This window comes from Gigantopelta aegis, chromosome 6 (assembly GCF_016097555.1).
Source record: "Gigantopelta aegis isolate Gae_Host chromosome 6, Gae_host_genome, whole genome shotgun sequence".
NCBI lineage: Eukaryota > Metazoa > Mollusca > Gastropoda > Neomphalida > Peltospiridae > Gigantopelta > Gigantopelta aegis.
The window spans coordinates 18029816-18051304 of NC_054704.1; the positions used below are offsets into that span (position 1 = coordinate 18029816).

General features: G+C 37.8%; 1 protein-coding gene across 2 annotated transcripts in view; it reads right to left on the reverse strand.

Annotated features, from left to right (window-relative positions):
- Nucleotides 1-6104: 6104 nt before the first annotated feature.
- LOC121374343 (inositol hexakisphosphate kinase 1-like) overlaps nt 6105-21489 on the reverse strand; it is a 37056-nt gene continuing 21671 nt past the window's right edge. For both annotated transcript variants that reach the window (XM_041501416.1, XM_041501415.1), the window contains exons 4-6: nt 12026-12186; nt 10262-10437; nt 6105-8702 (exon numbers count right to left, since the gene is read on the reverse strand). In XM_041501416.1, coding sequence (XP_041357350.1) covers nt 8181-8702; nt 10262-10437; nt 12026-12186 — 859 coding nt within the window. In that variant the 3' untranslated portion in view covers nt 6105-8180. The remainder of the gene's footprint in view (nt 8703-10261; nt 10438-12025; nt 12187-21489) is intronic.

Sequence of the window (21489 nt, forward strand, 5' to 3'; positions counted from 1 at the left end):
ACCATTAGATTATTAAATTTCCATTATGTTTATTTTCTAGACGATTGTACTTTTTTGTGCATATATATTGTATTTTGGTTATCTCAAAGCTGCTAGTTAGTCCCTGTATCTTTGACACAACAGTGTTCAACTGCATTTATGTAATGTCATTAAAAGACTTTTAACCTGAAAAGGGACTTCAGACCTGAAATGAAGATGTTATTGTATTACAAAAGAGCATTACATGGCAAATCCTAAACAGTATTTTGTAAAGCATTTTACCCTGAATATACCTGTTACTGTGTTAACCAGTTAAGGATTGTCTGTTATTTCTTTTACATTCATCAGGGTATAACAAAAACAAAATCATCTGCAAACTGTGTGAATCGCCAAAACCGTTCTCACATAAGATTGTGGATGATTTTTTTTGTTCATATGCAGGTGAACGTAAAAGAAATAACAGGCAATACTTATAATTAAATTTGAATCATTCTTGCTAATAATAACACTAAAACTGAATAATTTATTTTAATTATTTTTGGTCCATAAACAATAACGCTTAATAAGACAACTTTCCCATATAAAATGATGTCATCAGATATGATGGTTCCTGACGACATAATTTTTACATTCACTGAGAAATGAACAAACTCCTGTTGCTACATCTGGACCAGTGTTGTAATGAATGTAAAGGAAATTTAATTATTACTGCTTGACTGTTAACATTACAAATAATCAGTGGCTCTACGTGTCATATGAAACTTCTGGATACATATCACTTACATACAAGAATATGTTTGCATGAAATTATTCATGTGATTTGAATATTTAATGTCCCGGTAACAAGTGAATGGCAGATGGTGGACTTTCAATTACCGAGCCTGGCTATAATACTGCAAAGGACAATCATATTACAATGGATGAGGAAGGAAAATTGTTAATGAATTTCGCATTCTATCAATATGGAATATACAGAATTTTTACTTTGTACAGTGTTATGCTGCATTCTGTAAAATCAAACATTTATACTGAAGAACTTGAAAGTGCAAAGCAGTAGTCTAGCACTGAACTAGAATGCATTTTGTTTTTGCACAGTTACCATGTGAATATTCTACCTTGTGATAATATGACATGTGATAAGATGAAGTATGTTTTAAATACAGAGCCCCCTGTCTAAACTGGTTTTTGTTAAATCCTGAAATCTGTTTATACCACGCCTGGTGCTTATAAAACTTTTAGAGTCTGGACTCAAGACTTTTAATTTAATAGATAATGAGACACTAATGTCATGACAACGCCATACAAATTGTATGCATGTGACATCATTAAAGATTGAGTCTGGACTCTAAAAGTTTTATAAGCAGATTGAGAAAGTTAAAAAAATTATTTTTTAACGACATCACTAGACCACATTTATTTATAAATCATCAGCTATTGGATTTCAAATTTTTTTCCATTAGTAGCAAGGAATCTTTTATATGCACCATCCCACAGACAGGATAGCACATATCAGAGTCTTTGATATATCAATCGTAATGTCCTGGCTGGAACGAGAAATTTCCCAATGGGCCCAGACAGGGATCAATCCCAGACTGACCACACATCAGGCAAGTGCTTTACCACTGGGCTATGTCCTGAGATTCAGGGCCCTAAGTAAGTCTAAAAGACAGCAATGTCAAAACATGTTTAACAGGTCTAAATTAACATTTAATCCAGTTTAGATTGAGGGCTTGTACATGTACAGTAATTGTATATACATTTAATATATAATGTGGCAATAAAATGTAGTTAATAGGTTCTGATAATCAAAATTTGTCAACATTGAGATTATACGTGGACAAAAATAACAAATATTGTTTGTTAATGTTAGTTTTACAGTTTATAATAAAATAAAATTACAAAAAATCATGTGTTTATGTGACTTAGTCAGCTATAGAGCATAATTCACATTCAGAGCATGTGTAAGTATAAAATACTTGTTCTTTTTGAGAGAGCAATTAACTAGAAGAGCTTGCTCCAAGGTTGCTGTAAATCACCTTTGACCTTCTGGCAGGACAGCACATACCATGGCCTTTGATATACCAGTTGTGGTGCACTAGTTAGAACAGGAAAAAAAACCCCAACTACTAGAGAATGGGTCCACAGGTGGTTTGATACCATGACATGGGCACCTCTGGTGAGCACTCTACCCACAGAGCTTGATCTCACCCCACTACCAAGCTCAAGTCCAATAACTTAATGACAGTTTTTGTGCATTTAGGAGTGATGCAAACCTGTACACTGGAAACAGACTTGTGCAGGATCTAAAATTGGTCTTCTTAAGCAGCAATGTTTGGCGGGTTTTTCAGTTCTGGCAAGAAAGGCGAATATAATTTATCAGTACAAATGACTAGAATACGTTTACCAGTAGCAGAATTTTCCTTTTTCATTATCAAATACACTGCTAAAATATTAGTACTTGGTAAATGAAATAACAAATTAACCATGCATTTTATATAGAATTTTATTTTTAAAATATACATTTTTAAACAAACACTTCTTAATTCCAATGAATAAGGGTTTTGACTCTTTTTAACAGATTTTATGCAATCAGTATAAATTAACATGAACATTAAATTATTATTTTAATTTTTTTTTAAATAAATATACAAAGATGAAGACCACAATAAAAAGAAAGGTAATTTCTAACATCATTAAAAAGTAAATTTGTACATAAATTTATGACTGAAATATTAGCAGACTAAAAAATAATACTGAGCTACTAATTGGTAACTGAGACCATGGAATTCTCATACTGATGATAAATACTTGGCCATATATATGTATAGACTATTATATCCATCTTGAATATATGCATGTAAATCATACATCAATTAGTAAATTTGATCTACATTGCAGATATTTATGCTGTCCAGGGGCCTAATTCACTAAACTCTCGCAATCTCGCAGTGCAATGCTAAAAGACTTGCAGAGAGGAAGCTTTGTTGTCTAATAGAGCCTAAGAGACCTTTCTGAGTTAGGCCCTGGAACTCCGTCTCTCAGGAATTCATTTCGCAAAGTCCATCATATGTAAATGTATATAGGTTATATAAGCATAAACACTGTATCACTCAAATAAGTGTGTATACCACTAAATCAAATCCAATAGATGGCAGTTTTAACATCATTTCAGTCCACAGGTACACTATGACTAATACTATCGCCCCTCACCCATAGCTGTTAATTCCAGACATAACGGGATGCATCTGAGACTATCCTAGTCCGGCATGACAATTAACATCCTATTTTCAGTAGGACTCTATGTTTTAAATACAATAACTATAGTAGCTGATACACTGACACCAGTCAAAATTAAAATTAGAGGAATTTACTGGCTAGATGAAATATGGTAACATTCATGACAACAAACATCGACATATTTTAAATTTATCGCCAATGGCAGGACTGGTAATGTTAACTGTTGTTAAAAGTTGGATGCACTTCCCACTTTGACCCAGTGGTATACTGCATCCTCAATTCCCCCATCTCAGGTATGCTTTTTCATATTCACACATTTTATCCAGTTTAGGGGTGGGATATAGACCAATCTGATTAAAATTAGCTCTACTGGTCTACCAGTAGATACAACAGCATTGTGTGGACTCCCATGTCCAGATGACATTTCATCTATAAATAACAATTTAAATATCGACCAATTACACTTGGCATTTTATAGCGTTATTTGGGAGCATATTTATGCAATAGGCGAACTTGTTGGTCTCTTTCAACTTTAAAAAACAGGGGGAAAAGTGCAGTAATAAACTCTAGATTGTATACTAGTATAAACAGATTTTATGGCTATACCATCACAGGATTTTTTTGTCTTGAAACAAATAAATATAAACTATCAAAATATTACACTTGGAACTATGATAACAGCACTTTAAATATCGAGTTTTGTGTCCTTCCTGCATACATGCCACACCCTCTCATTAAAAAAATTGTCCCTAAACATTTTGCTCTCAAGAAAGACTTCAATAAAAGTTTATTATTTGCATATAACATGTAGATCAATACTGATATATATATATATATATATATAATGTAATGGTGGACAACAAGCTTATATAAAAATTTCAAATAACAAGGACTACTGCATAAATTAATACATGTAGTAAGAAAATAAATCATAACTAAAAATAAGATAGTAACTTAATACAATATTTAAAATAAACATTAAAAGGCAGTTGACCCCAATTTCCAAGGTATGTACCTTTATTGTTTCACATAAAAGTACTTTTGAGCTATTGTAAACAAAAGGATGATCAGAAATGTGTGCCAAATTAGTAATTTAGGAAAAATACAACTGCTATGAGAAATGAAGGTAAAAAAGCTTCAATAGCTGAACATATTTCACACTGTCTAATAAAGGCAGCACCCGTCTACTTCAATACTGAGAAATAATGTTAAAAAACAAAGTCCAAAACCCACAGAATGAGTATTTACTTTGTTATGACTGCCAAAATCTGTATTTTTTTTAATAATGATTAGTTTTAAATTCTCTCCATTACTGAATAAATAGAGGAGGGGGAGGTAGATAAATCCTTAATAACTTCTCCATCGAGTCCCCAGTTGGCTTCCCGACTCACAGCATCATCTTCCACTTCTGTAAGTAATTATTACTACAAACCAAAATTAAGGTCTCACTATCCAAAACAAGGGCCCATGCCTATAACACTTTTTAAGAGTCCTGACTCAATATCTAATGACATCACACGCATACAATTTGTGTGGCGTTGTCATGACATTAGTGTCTCAGACTCCATTAGAGTCTCGAGTCTAGACTATACAAGTTTTATAATCACCAGGCCTGGTAATAAATCGGAGCATCAATCAGCTGATGCTTTTGCTGTAGATGTGACAATTTATTCATCTTAACTAGTTTGATTCTAAACAATCTGATTAAAATTAGCTCTACTGGTCTACCAGTAGATCTATCAGCATTGCGTGGAATCCCGAATGTTTTGAAATTCTTTTCAAATCACTGGCATGATTTTGAAAGTAAGGTTTTGATTGGTCTAGTGAAAGGTCAATTGGACATGAGCTCCAACGGGGTACTGTTAGATCCACAGGTAATAATAATTAACCAGTGGAGCTAATTTTAATTAGATTGGATTCTAAAGACAATGGAGTAAGAATCAATGTTTTAATTATCATTTTCATTGTTGTTGATGATTCTTTACTTTAATTCTGTTATTACAGATTATCAATTAGACAGACAGTAAACTTTAAGGTAAACAATCTAGCTTCCTGTTATGATCAGTCATTAAGTTTAAGACATACCTATGCAATCTTACCATAATGATAAAGAAATTTATCTTCGACTGGAACTTTTAAATGGGGAATTCCCTTTTTATTTTTACTGAAGTTAGTGCCTTTTCATTACTGATGTCACATATGGTTTACAAATTATGTCACATCGGATTTGAAACAATTATACAAGGTTGCCACAGAGTGTGAATCATAACGTTAAGTAAATCCATGAAAGGAGTATTCATCATAGATTTAAGAAACTGTTGTTATGACATTAAATTAAAAAAAAAAATTGTAAAACATAAAAGAACGTATATAATAAATACAGAACTTCACATATGTTGTTTGTGCTTCCTATTTATTGCAGTCATTTATTTTGTGCAAGGACATACCACTCGACCATTACGCGGTCTCGTGGTATATATTCTTGCACAAAATAAACTTGTGCAATAAATAGGAGCGAAAAAACAATGTATGTGAAGAGGTAAAATAACTATTCTTTAAAATTAGCTTTATTTTATGTATCTTTTTGAAACAGTGTGGTATGTGATATACATAATAAAGAAAGTAATTATTTTAGCTATCTGGGACTAGAAACAAAGAAAGAAAGAAGTGTTTTATTTAACGACGCACTCAACACATTTTTATTTACGGTTATATGGCGTCAGACATATGGTTAAGGACCACACAGATTTTTTTAGAGGAAACCCACTGTCGCCACATAGGCTACTCTTTTACGACAGGCAGCAAGGGATCTTTTATTTGCGCTTCCCACAGGCAGGATAGCACAAACCATGGCCTTTGTTGAACCAGTTATGGATCACTGGTCGGTGCAAGTGGTTTACACCTACCCATTGAGCCTTGTGGAGCACTCACTCAGGGTTTGGAGTCGGTATCTGGATTAAAAATTCCAAGCCTCGACTGGGATCCGAACCCAGTACCTACCAGCCTGTGGGACTAGAAACAAAACCAATTCAGTTAAAAATATGTCACGTCATGGTTTCTGTCAAGATTTTTTTCAGTGTTCAGTATTAATGGTTCAGTCCATTTTACCCTTCATCACATCACTTTGTTGAATAGTTACCAATAATGATAAATGAACTAAGCCTGGGTTTCACTGTTGTATGTTAATCGTATGGAAAATGTAGATATTACTTAAACAATTGTAAAACTATTTTTTCAATACAATGTCACTGCAATTTTAAAATTACAGATCTATACCCTGTACACATTTTTACCCATTTTTTAATGTGATTTTACCCTGTGGAAAAATCCCTGAATTAGCTAACTGTACATTAGTACTAACGAAGTCACTAATTTGTAACCATTACAACCCATATCAATATAATAGGTTACTGATTCCAGGATATTTTTTAATAATTAAAAAACAATTCCAATCAAATGACTAACAGCCACAATGATGCCTTTTTTCACCACTGTAGTGTAGACATGTATAACAAAATTCATATCACACACACCTGTGTGTCTGTGTGTGTGTGTGTCTGCCTGTGTGAGTGTGGGTGTGTGCCGGTCTCTCTGTGTGTGTGTGTGTGTGTGTGTGTGTGTGTGTGTGTGTGTGTGTGTGTATATATATATATAGATATATACACACACACAAACACACCTATACATATAAGATGACAATCATTTTTTATTAAACATTGACGAAATTGCAAAAACACAAAACCAACAATTTGACCCGTTACTGCTTTGTTAACAAGGCCACTGAATAAGACAGAAAAACGTAAATGAGAAGTTATTTCTTATACTCTGGTATTAAACAGTTATTGCTGAAAACATAAATACAATTATCTGACATGGAACCAACTACTTCCCCAAGTGGACAAGCAAATACTGCAATTTATCCCAGACTAGATAGAATGAGCTTTTTCCAGTTTCAGTTGGTCAAATTGGTTACTCAGTTTTAAAAATTATCTCGACAAACTAAGAAGCCACTTTTGCCATTTTTAATATTTTGATTCCAATGAAAAAGTAACAAAAAAAGAATATTAAATATATAATGTTTGTCAAGTTTTGATAATAGTTCAGCGACTCCCAAAACGATAAAAATGAAGAATCTACTATCAAAAATCTGCTAGAATCAATTATTATTGTGCTATATTATCACAAATAAACCTAAATAGACCAACTGAAAACTGGATTAATACTGCGATATGCCGATATGCCATTTTCGTGAATACGTACCCTTGCACATGTTCCTGCTGATATATGCAATACATATTTGCAATAGAAATAAGGTGTGCCTATAACTTTTGTGACTTGACGTTGGGTGTGAACAATGCAAAATGTATACACACACATTTTGTTTCCTGATTAACATTACAAGTGCTTAGAACTAAAAGGTATGATATGCATTTATTATTATTGAATTTCATTAATACAATTATGCATGTAGAAAAATAAGCAAAATAAAATGCATAAGCAAAATTTATTTTAAATTCTTTTGCTATCCGTTGTCTGTATTTTTCCTATTATTAAAATTTCATTGAACAGTTATAAAAACACTGTTCTTCATATTTTCGAGGCTTCAAACACTTATTTATTAAGTAAATTCCAAAACTTTAAATAAAGGCATGTATTTAACATAATCTAAATGTCTAACAAAATTACTATGTTTGGATATGAATTGTATATCTTATTTGTGTTATTTTGAATTAAAATTTAAAAAACTAATTTTCGACTTCCATGACTTTTCAGAACCTAACTCCAACCTCTATGTCATTCCAGACCTGCAAAAATAGCAAATACAAATCCGATTACTTTCCTCGATTTCCATATGAACCCGTATGAACCCTGATTTTTTTTAAATTAAAAAAACATTCATAACAAATTACTGTTCATAATCAAGTAGAAAATTGTAAGTCACTTGTGAAATTGTCAAATACTGACTACAGTCCTCGACTGCAGTCGGCCTGTAAAGCACGGAACATTCTAATCAGGTTGTCTAAACCGAACAGATAACCGGAATGGGGTCCAGTGTGAATGAGATCGTCGTCGAAGCCATCGAAGGTGGCGTGACTGAAGTCTATCATCCTGACATCAAGCTTGTCTTCCGTCTTGTCCATACAATCGCCATTTTCCTTGTCCTTGTCTCCTGTGGCGACTTCGTCATCGTGCACGGTATGCGGCCTGGAATTGGCGCTGGCTTCCCCTGCGTGGTGGTCTGCTGTCCGGTACGCCCCATCGTAGAGGATGAGCAAGGAGCTGGAGTAAAAGCGGAATGTGTCTTGCTGCTGTATGATGTGTGACAGTTTCACCAGACGCTGGATGATCGGCTCGATCAGCGAGCTCCGCAGTTCGAACCCGTTGTGCAGGAACTGGTAGAGGGCCTGCTGAAAGCCTTCAGTGTTCAGACTGCGTCCATAATATTTATCATGGGTGATATATGTTCCAGTTTTTGGTTGATAGACCTACCAAAAATAAAATAAAATAAAATAAAATTAATTGACAGACACAGAAGGTCATGTAACTTGTCAAACTTGGGCTCTATCTGTTTTGTTCTTTGTGCTACAAAATATATTTTTAATCAGGTTGATAGACCTACCAAAAATAAAATAAAATAAATTAATTGACAGACACATGTTGGATGTACGTAGAAGAAGGCCATGTAACTTGTCAAACTTGGGCCCTATCCGTTTTGTTCTTTGTGCTACAAAATATGTTTTCAATCAATCAATATTTTTTTTTAACTCTTTGTGTTTATTTCATTTCGTGAAATTCAATCAAGTGTAATAATACCCACAAAATATATGAAAAACCCTCACATTAAAAACATTTGTTAAAAAGAAATTGTTTATAAAATTAAATAATATTTTTACTTTAAATAAAAAAAGAGAAGAAAAAAGGTCAGTCATCATAACACAGTGAAACCCCTCTAAACCAGACCCTCTGTTAACCAGATGTTTCTCATGGTCGCTTTTTAACTATCAATAAAGAACAGAACCTCCATAAACTGAATACCCCTTAAACACATGACTTTATACTTGGTCCTGTGAGTGTCTGGTTTAGAGGGTTTCACTCGCAGCTTTGTATCTCACTAATTTGGGCACAACGGAGACTTTTGTCTTATCTGATCGCAGGAATGTCATTTTAGTTCAGTAGTCATTAACAGCTGCTGTAGAGTCGTCAATATTCACAAATGCATTTCAAGTTATTTTAATCTAATTAAACTTAACATTTCAGTGGTTTTAAGGTGAAATGTTTTGAGGTTACCATGTTTGTACTAGCACAACGTTTATCGCCTTGACTTTGATGCAATCTACCGGCCTCGGTGGCGTCGTGATTAGGCCATCAGTCTACAGGCTGGTAGGTACTGGGTTTGGATCCCAATTGAGGCATGGGATTTTTCATCCAGATACCGACTCCAAACCCTGAGTGAGTGCTCCGCAAGGCTCAATGGGTAGGTGTAAACCACTTGCACCGACCAGTGATCCATAACTGGTTCAACAAAGGCCACGGTTTGTGCTATCCTGCCTGTGGGAAGTGTAAATAAAAGATCCCTTGTTGCTAATCGGAAAGAGTAGCCCAGGTAGTGGCGACAGTGGGTTTCCTCTTAAAATCTGTGTGGTCCTTAACCATATGTCTGACGCCATATAACCGTAAATAAAATGTGTTGAGTGCATCGTTAAATAAAACATTTCTTTCTTTTGATGCAATCTAAAGTCCTGTCACTGTACATGTACCCCTACGCATGCTGTAACCTCACCGTGGTGCATGGGTGTAACATTCTCTATGAGAATGGCCAATACAGCACAAAATTGAAGTTTTGAGTTGGGGTCAGTGTCTGTCTGTGAAGTTTGTGTTTTTGTGTGGTTCTTTGCACTGTGTTTTTGTTTAAATTTAAATTTTTGTTGATCATCAATTGATGTTTTGCATCTACCGTAGTTTGACACCCAGTGGCCGATGTGTTTTTCGTGCTGGGGTGTCGTTAAAACATTCATTCATTAATTCATTCTGTACATGTACTGACCTGCATTCCACCAAGCCGCATTCCTAGGCACTTAGATGTTGTGGCTGCACACTTCTTCACCTGAAGATCTTTTTTCTGAGGCGAAGCGTCATCACCATGTTGCCGTGTGCCCATCTTGAGGTCAAGAACACAGGGATTCTTAAATTGAGCAACTACGTTTTCTAGTAATATAAATTCTGATCACCGTTGAGGAATGAAAAAGAATATTTGTTTATCGACACTTCAGCGTGTTTTAAACTACAGCTATTTGCTGATACATTATAGACTACTCCCACTGAAAAAGGAGCAATGAATATTTTATATGCACTTTTTAAGACAGAGGACAGTACATACCAAAAAAAATCTATCAATCAAAAAGTCCAGTAAAAAAGTCTAAAAATAATTGTATAGTTTAGGCATATCAAGACCTCTATTTTCATGATAACTAAACAGATTGGGCAGAATTTAAAAAGCCTGTTTATGACTTACGTGTGTGTAACTATATACATTTACAATGCTTAAACACCTGTGTTTAAGAAAAACAGGCTTTGTAAATTCGGCTCATTACCTTTTATTCTAAAAATTACAGTGAATACAAAGAGTGAATCTAAACTAGAAAAAAAAAATGGACAAAAATAAAATAAAAATTCTGTTGAGTAAATGTTTTTCAAGCCGAAGTGTTATATTTTATAAGAAACACTTGTCGTACAAGCCGATATATATTTGATAAGAAACACTTATCATACGAGTTGATGTATATTTTATAACAAACACTTATCATACGAGTTGATGTATATTTTATAAGAAACACTTGTCGTATGAGTTGATGTACATTTTATAAGAAACACTTGTCACACGAGTTGATGTATATTTTATAAGAAACACTTGTTGTACGAGTTGATGTATATTTTATAAGAAACACTTGTCATACAAGTTGATGTATATTTTATAAGAAACACTTGTCGTATGAGTTGATGTATATTTTATAAGAAACAATTGTCATACGAGTTGATGTATATTTTATAAGAAACACTTATCATACGAGTTGATGTATATTTTATAACAAACACTTGTCGTACGAGTTGATGAAAATTTTATAAGAAACACTTGTCGCACGAGTTGATGTATATTTTATAACAAACACTTGTTGTACGAGTTGATGTATATTTTATAAGAAACACTTGTTGATGTATATTTTATAAGAAACATGTCGTATGAGTTGATGTATATTTTATAGAAACACTTGTCGTATGAGTTGATGTATATTTTATAAGAAACACTTCATACGAGTTGATGTATATTTTATAAGAAATACTTGTTGTACGAGTTGATGTATATTTTATAGAAACACTTATCGTACGAGTTGATGTATATTTTATAAGAAACACTTGTCGTACGAGTTGATGTATATTTTATAAGAAACACTTGTCGTACGAGTCGATGTATATTTTATAGAAACACTTGTCGTACGAGTTGATGTATATTTTATAAAAATCACTTGTCGTATGAGTTGATGTATATTTGATAAGAAACACGTCGTACGAGTTGATGTATATTTTATAGAAACACTTCGTACGAGTTGATGTATATTTTATAAGAAATGCTTGTCGTACGAGTTGATGTATATTTTATAGAAACACTTGTCGTACGAGTTGATGTATATTTTATAAGAAACACTTGTCGTACGAGTTGATGTATATTTTATAAGAAACACTTGTCGTATGAGTTGATGTATATTTTATAGAAACACTTGTCATACAAGTTTATGTATATTGTAAAGGATACTGCACTTGTTCATGTCCTGGCCCACTCGACTCAGTTTGGACAGGTTTTCTTTGTGGCACTTCAAGCTCCAAGGGTTGATACCAGACTTGTCATGCCATGACACATCGTCCTTCTTAGAGTTCACCTCTATATTCCCGTTACGCAACAACCGGATTACATTTCTGTAAATTGTTAAACCAAAATTCTGTTATACAGATTTTTATGTAGGTCCAGTGAATTAAATGCCAAACAGGTAAAAAACCTTCACAAGAAGGTGAGTACTTAATGTCAATTATAAAATATAGAACATTCTTACATAGCTTTGATGTCACAATGCAAGTAGCAGTTTAAAAAGATTTTGTAATCTTTCCTCTTTTTAGGACCTAAAATCAACTCTTAATAACGGCATTCATTATAAAACATTTAATGTGCAAAATGTACACACTTCAAAAAGCTTAAATATAAGAACAATCACTTTTTCAAACACCTTTCAACAAAGGAAATGGCATAATGACTGAACAACTGATATGACTAAACTTGATTTGGTTTTTTCTATAGATAATAATATAAAATCTTGACAAACCAATAAATAGGAAATGGAACCGCACATCAAGCGAGTGCTTTACCACTGGGCTATGTCTCGCTCCTAACCAATAAATAGTTACTAAGTTTAACTGCTGCGTTTTTTACTTTGTCATTCTATACTTTCATTCGATTCTCTTTTTTTTCCCTGTTTGACGCTGTGGCGAGAGGTCGTGTTAGCAAGAAGCTGCAACAAGTTGAAGAAAATTTAGTTAAATGCCACTGTGCATACTTCTTAAAGGTAGAGTTAACTCAAACAAGAGCCTTATGTGTTGGAAAGATGCATACCTGGACCACCAACACATACTGACACTTTAACAAATGAAAAACGCGTAACTTTAGAGTTAATAAAAAAACATGATTATTCCTGCTAACTGGGGGCAGCCATTTTGTTTCGTTTTTGTGACGTCCGGTGGTATAGCTTGGGGCGAAGTGACGTCAGCTCCGTCCATCTTCTCTATGCACAGTGTAAACAAACGCTCTAATTTACGACAAAGCACTTCGCTTTCATCAACCTGACTTGTAAAACAACATAAATGACTTGATAGTATAATAAAGGCCACGGAAAGAAAAGACTAATTAACCAAGAAAACACTCCGATTATTGTTTCAGTACGTGGGTTAATTTATGTATGAAACATAATACAGTTATTTTAACACTTTGACAATGGTGGTTTATTTTGTATTGAAAAATAATATATAATTGGTACTGGCTTACTAGGATGTATAAAATTACAGAACATTGCGATGCATCTGCAAAAATCAGGTATGTTTTGTTTCTTCAGTTCGACACGTTAGGTATTACGTAACCACCAGCTCGCCAGAGGGCGTATTCACTGGGATGGTACAAAATGGCTGCGCCCGTTATATATAATAGCCGTCACATTTAACCGTTTTATTAATTAACTATATGATTAAACTTGTTGATATTAAGCAATAATGTGCATTATATATCGTTGAATATGCATACCAGGCCAAATGCCTTAATTGTCCCCTCCTTTAAGTCACCAGCCGCCCAGCCGCACTGTAATTAGTAAGTTTTACTTAGCCGAGACGAAAGGAATTCAATTAGGAATTGAAATACCCACTTTTTAAGGTTTACGATCACGTCCGACCTCCATTTTCCTTTGTTTAAAGATAGGCTATTGTTACTACTTATTGTTTAATTTAAAACTAGAAATTTAACCCTTAATACTATTTTGCGCCAGTGCCAGCTGACTGTAGAGCAATATTGATTGTTAGTTCTAAAATTTGTCACTTTCAAAAGTCTTAAAATAGTTAGAATTATTTAAATAATTAACAAAAACTAATTTTAGGCCAAACTACAACTATTTGTAAAACAAAATGGTGGCTTGTCCTCCATCACTAAATGATATTTCCGGTATAGGGTCAACCATAGGTGTAGATGACAATAAGTTAGAAAAACATAATCCAACCCAATCCTCCAACTTAAATAAATGCTGCCACAATTCTGAGTTAAGTTGGAGTAACCCAGAATGTGGCGATAGTTCTGATGATGGTATTTCACATTCCAACCCACTAGATGCCTCCACCTCCTCATGCAAAGACTCCAACACGCTGGTATCCCGTCAATACCAAACACAACTTCGATCGATACTGGCTGAATCATACCACGCCAAGTATAACTCCAACCCGGATGTTTCCGTTGTTCCGTCACAAAATTTGGATTCACCCCCACCCCCCCGGGGGATGGAGGTGAAGGCTGATATCGCGATTGGTATCAACACTCCACTGCCTGAAGAAGATGATGAACACCTTTTTATAGTTAAGTCGGAGGAGAGCGAATCAACTACCCCAGAAGAACCCCCTACTGAAATAAATACTAATTGTTCCCCACCCCCGTGTTCTGTGTCAGACTTATGTGTTCAAGGTAGGGTAAGCACCCAACAGGAAACATCAATGGGGGAGGAGCCGGGGACACCAAGATTGCCTACACCACCACCATCATGTGAGGAAAAGCCGACCAACCCACCAGGAGAAGGAAGGTCATTCCCCCACCCACGCCTTTTGTGGAGGGCCAACGAAAGCGAAGAGCTCGATCCCTGACACCCCCCCCCCCCCCAAGAACAAGACGAAGACTTGGGTGAGTACCTCATTTCTGTTAGCAATAGATTTGATGCACTTGAAGACCAAAATTTAAGCATTAAAAATCACTGACAACATTAGTAAGAAATGTAAGATTCATAACATAGTGCCATCCCCCCCAGTGCCATCCCCATCCCCCACTGCCGGACTGAGACAAGTTCTCTTTGCCGGAGTTAACCCCACCACATACGAGTATGTATTCTTTCAAGAGTCCATTGCGCAGATTCAGTTATTAACTGATCTGGGACTAGAAGCCACTGTCTTTTACTTTACAAGTCTTCCCGGCAGTAGTACCTTTGTCCGTTCCGACTCCGACATACCTTTACTCAAACTTGGTAGTCTGTTGGAGTTACGCCCCTATGAGATAGAAAACCTCACAGTGAATGTACTACTCGAGACCTGTTCCACAGAACTGCAAACACTTAGAAGTCAGCTTAACCTCTCCCCCACCCGCCTAGACTCTACTCCGACAGATAGGTGTTACACCAAAGGGCTGGGACTTAGCCAAAGTATACGTGACAATATCACAAGTTCCAAGCCAGTGGATGTACAATACAGTGCGGTGGAAGTAAGTGGCACCGTTCAGGTCCGCGCGGTATCTCACTTACTAGAAATGCGATCGCCAGCACACGTGGAAAACATAAACAACACCTCCGACTCAACCCGAACATTACTAAACAGTGACGACAAACACACACTTCAGGGATCTCCGTCCCTTTCGCTTACCTTTCGTACTACGGAGACCGCCGAAGTTGTGTTGACATGTCCACCGCTTAGCCAGACTCGTGGCCATAATAAACACACAAAACAAAGAGCGGAGAATACAGTTGTAGCCCAAGTGTATGGGCAGACACTAATGAGAGGGTGGAAATCTGTTGGCCTTTAGTAAACTTTCAAGCTCCCCAAGAAGATAGTAATGAAACTAAACACCTTAAAAACAAAACTAAAAAGAGCATTATTCGGGGAGCACAAAAAACCTATAGCACGGAAAGATTTTTTACACTCTACTGACACAGCCCCAGCTCCCCATGCTAAATGTAAACCAACTCTTAAATCCACTCCCCTGGGGGAGGCACCAATACCTAGGAAAAGAATTCCATCTTTTAATTCTGAATACCCGGAACTTGCACCTAAGGCTTTTGGACACACCCCTCCTTACTACCAGCTCGCAGGTACCAAGTCCGTTTTACACGGAAGTTCAACCCGCTAGGGGCGGTTCTGGGGTGGTCCAACAACAAGCCTCTGACGCCCCTAATGAAAATAGCTTTCAAACAGTGCAACCTAAAATGGCTCGCAGGTACCAAGTCCGTTTTACACGGAAGTTCAACCCGCTAGGGGCGGTTCTGGGGTGGTCCAACAACAAGCCTCTGACGTCCCTAATGAAAATAGCTTTCAAACAGTGCAACCTAAAATGGCTAAAGTTACCATTAATAAAGATAAACCTGGTCAAGATTTTTCCGGGCGCCGCTTAGTGAAAATGCCGATGGGACCCATGTCAGCGGCTCAAATTCAGGCGGTGGTATCACGGGAGAATCCTGATTTAGATATTCAAAATTTAACAGTGTGGCGGAACAGCTATTGGGACATCTTGCTTAGAAGCCCTGAAAGCTGTGTCGACACCCTCTTGTTTAAACGCCAACCCTACCCCCTACTCCGGTTTAGGCCTAAAGCAATCAAATGCGCTCAGTGCCAGAGGTGGGGCCATAACATTAAGAAATGCCGTTCCCAGGGAGATCCTACCTGTTTCCGGTGTGGCAGCAAACATCCCAAAAGGGGCCCCAATAACCCGTGTACCAACCCAGTGAAATGTGCCAATTGTAAACAGGAGCACTGCACCAATAGCCAAGAGTACTCCTACTACAAAGAGGCCATGCACATCCTCTATACCAGAGAGATGGGTGATACAGGGGCCCCTAGGGTACAGCGCCTGTGAGTAAGCTGAGCAGGGCCACACAGGGTAAACAATAACAACATTTCTGGCCTTCACAATAAATCATACCAACAACCCCCCCCCCCCCCCCCCAACCACAAAGGTCATCTAATGACCCCAACTGACCGGTCACAGCCTTTCAGCTAATGAGGGTTTTGACCGGTTTATACTTAAATGATTCCTTGGGAGGGGCTAAGGCACTGATGATCACTCGGGAAGTAGTTAAAGATGCCACCCTTATGGCATGTAAATCCATGCAACAATATCTAGGGATACTGGTGTGTGGCCCCACGGCTCTAGAGGGCAACCGTAAATGGTTCCACTGCACTACAGCTGAGTCAGCATCTGTCTCATCACCTAATCATCATAGTGTGGACTAAATTATATACTCTTCAAAAAAAGAAACGCAAAAGGGTACAAATGGGTTATAACTCCGATTTTATGTTTCCTACCGGTTCATGCTTTGTGAATATAAGGTAATTGCATATCCCAAACACATTCCCACGGTTACATTCGATAAAACGCAGCTACTGTACAATAAAGTTCCAAAATGTGAATATTCGCAAAAACGCAGCCACGTGCAAACCATGTCACCACTGCACGTGCGTTGTCTGCACGTGCAACATGAACACCGACAGTATAAAAGTGCAGGGTGTTCGCTTGCCTGGCCTCTGTATCTGGCCGACAGTTGACAATCCAGGACATGCCACGTCTCAGTGAACCGCAGAGAAACAATGCCATCGGCCGACTAGACGCAGGCGAATCCAGAACGGCCGTTGCCAGGGCATTCCATGTGTCCCCAAGCACCATCTCCAGACTGTGGGACCGTTACCAGCAACATGGATCAACACGTGACCTCCCTAGATCCGGTCGACCACGGGTCACTACCCCCGGGCAGGACCGCTACATCCGGGTACGCCACCTTCGGGAACGATTGACTACTGCCACCTCCACAGCCGCAGCAATACCAGGTTTGCACAGGATATCCGACCAGACCGTACGGAACCGCCTACGTGAGGTAGGAATTCGTGCCAGACGTCCAGTTCGAGGTGTCATCTTAACACCACAACACCGTCGACTCCGACTGCAGTGGTGCCAGATTCATCGACAATGGCCTCAACTGCGATGGAGACAGGTGTGGTTCAGTGACGAGTCCCGATTTCTGCTCCGACGTCATGATGGAAGATGTCGCGTGTATAGGCGTCGTGGTGAACGTTATGCGGCAAACTGCGTGCAGGAAGTGGACAGATTCGGCGGGGGTAGTGTCATGGTGTGGGCAGCCATCTCACACACTGGCAGAACTGACCTGGTCCACGTGCAGGGCAACCTGAATGCACAGGGCTACATTGACCAGATCCTCCGGCCACACATCGTTCCAGTTATGGCCAACGCCAACGCAGTGTTCCAACATGACAACGCCAGGCCTCACACAGCACGTCTCACAACGGCTTTCCTACAGAACAACAACATTAATGTCCTTCCTTGGCCATCGATATCACCGGATTTGAACCCAATTGAGCATCTATGGGACGAGTTGGACCGACGCCTCCGACAGCGACAACCACAGCCCCAGACCCTGCCCGAGCTGGCAGCAGCCTTGCAGGCCGAGTGGGCCACCATCCCCCGGGACGTCATCCGTACTCTGGTTGCTTCAATGGGCAGGCGGTGCCAGGCAGTTGTCAACACACGCGGAGGCCACACCCGGTATTGACTCCAGATGACCTTGACCTTGGTGGTGTGTCCTATCACTTACTCACAATGGACTAGAGTGAATTGTGAACAATCCTGCAACATTTGGTAATTATCGGACTCACCATTCAATAATTAAATCAATTCTCCAAATGTTACGACAATGTGGTTTTGCGTTTCTTCTTTTGAAGAGTATATATTAATATAATATTCAAAAAGCTAGTATTGCTCCACACCCATAATGGGAGACAGAGTAGATTTAAATAGGGTACCTTTAGGATTGTCTAATATAAATAACAATAAAGATAAAAATAAGCAGTTAAATTTTTTTAAAGGCTTAGCTCTTTTGCAGTGGAATGCTAGGGGCCTGAGATCCCCTGGCAGGGGGGACGAGTTAAAGAAGCACCTCGGGGACTCTAAGATCAAGATAGACATCGTTTGTATTCAGGAGACCTGGTTATCCAATAATGTAACTAACAACAAGAAAAATAAACATAAATATTATACTCATTTTAAATCTGCCAGGATACTATGGGTTCTACCACAATACTGGATGTACCAGTAGGGGAGGGGTAGCTATATACATCAGGAATGACCTATCTTACTCACCCATATCTCTGAATGCAACAAAACCTAATCTTGAGGCCATGGGTGTAACAATTCATGGCCGTGAAGAATCTATAGATATATTTAACGTTTATGTACATCCGGGACATTTTACTAAATTAACATTACAAGATTACCTTAGTAATATTAATAAAGTTAGTAAAAATAAGAGAATTATTGTTGGGGATTTTAACTGTAAAAACAAATTATGGGGTTCTGAACAAAACTGTGTACAGGGAGCCATTTTGGAGGATTATATGGTAGAACTTAATTTAATTTGTTTAAATGATGGCTCCCCTGCTTGATTTGGTTTATTTGGAGCAGCGCTACCGCCCTCGGCCTGGTCTCGGACAAGGTATGGTCTTTTAATGTTGGAAGACAGGAAAGTCCCTGCCACATAGGTGTCGATTGGCCTTTCCACTTCTTAAAACTTTATATATATTTTTAGTTAATTTATTGTCAGCACGAGATGGATATATGGTGTATGGAAGGGCATCGGACAGCGGACTTTGGTTGTGCTCATACCTGGCAGTGTCGGCACTTCCTGTCTGCCGTCGCAGGCTTAGTACATATGTATGTATGGTTATTTGGTGATGGAGTTATGTATTATTAGGGAGGGGACCGGTTACACATAGGTGGCACCAACCCCTCTTCTCTTTTAATTTTATTTCTAATCATATAATAAATAAATATGTTGCTAATCTCCTCTTAGCATTTTAACAAATGTTTTAACCATATATGTACTTTTCTTTTTAAACATTTAAATAGGTTTTAAACTGGCATTAACTCAATCAGTCCCTATTAATTATAAATAAAAGAAAATAGCCGGACTGATACTTGGGGCAGTCCATTTAACGACAAGTGGTCATCTGGACGACCTCATGGTTTATATAGCAATGATATTTGTCATCCGTATGGGTGGCACACCACCACCCCCCGGGTGTTGTGAGTGCGAGTGCTCAAAGAGCTTTGTGGGACGCCTTGGAGTCAATACGTCGACATCAATAACAGTGAACGCTATGATCAACAAAAGAGATACATTTCCAGCAACTTCGTCTAGGACGCGACTGGCAGGCTTTCATTTCCATATCATTCCCTTCCAATCATTCCCTCTCTTCCTTCCCTTCATACATCATCCTAACACCCGGTTAGCTGTATGGATAATTTGGGGGTAGATGGGATGGGGGGGGGGGGGGGAGACACTGTGTTAGGGTGCTATTTGGGTGCGGTAGGGCGTAAGCGGTTTCGGCCGATAGTTTTACCTGTTAGGAGGCCTCCCCACCCCGGCGCGCCTGCCCCATGGAAATCCAGCCCGGCTACCATTGGGCTTAGCCCAGTGTTGGATCGCACTCTGGATTGGGCACGATGCTCCCCCCCTTTTGTCAACCCTTTCCTCCAGGGCTAAAAATAATGAGTAAAGTTTTGATTTTTAAAGTACTAGGATATATATTATACTTTAGATCAGCCCGATCAAAATCAGCACCAGATAATATAATAATAATAGTACATAGCCTGAACTGATCTCTTTTTTTTATGGTGCATTGTAAAAATAACTATGTATCTAGTGATACATATTAAATGTAAATTAACCCATTCCCCATTAGGACTTTTAGAAATAGATCTTACCATCTAAATTTGGTAATTGCCCCCATCAACCTACTAGCTTCCCCCTTCCCCTTCCCCCCATGGAATCGTGGACTGGTTATACCAGAATCCGAATCCATGGTGGGCGTGCCCGAACCGTAAGGATGTGGGCATGTTAATATAGCCGCCTTCCTTCCTTTCACTTTGTATGTGATCTGTACTTAAAACCACATCACTTTTAGTGAAAGGGATGGGTATTATGACCATTTTTGTACTGCAATATATCACTATATGGCTTCTCTGTATCACAATACTTATTATATTATTTACAGCAAGGTCAAACGATTATAAGGGCAGTTTCTCACACAATAGAAAAAAATACTTTAATTTATATTCAAAACATAAAGGAGACCGGACACCAAACCATATATACGGCGTAATGAATTGTTTGCCATCATAAACCACAACACGCAACTACTGCGCTCCCCATATTGACTAAGTTAAGCGTGCCAGTCTTGGTTGGGGTTTTTTTTTTGCCGATCTCCGATGTTTGCCGGAAACTGTCGACAATTGATGAGCTAGACCCATGAGGTCATCGATGAGAGGCAAACTGAAGAAACTACCAAGCAGCATGGACGAACTTAGTGATTCAAGTAACGAAGAATTGTGTCCAGCTTGTGCTAATGGCATCAAACCGTATCAGTTTGAACCACTTATCAGAGACTTTGTCCCTAATCCTGGAAATGTTGTCTTAGACGAAAATTCAGATGAATCAACTGCTGACGAAGACGAGGAAGCCACATGGTCATAGACTAGCATACACGCATTTTTTAAAATATAATTTTTTTATGACATTTTTAATGTAAATTGAAGCAAATGGATCTAATTAGAAGAAAAGCACACAAAATTTAATAATATTTCATCATAAATCTTGTTCCGCATAGATGTAAATATGACACGTCAGTGGATATTCCATAGGCCGATTTCGC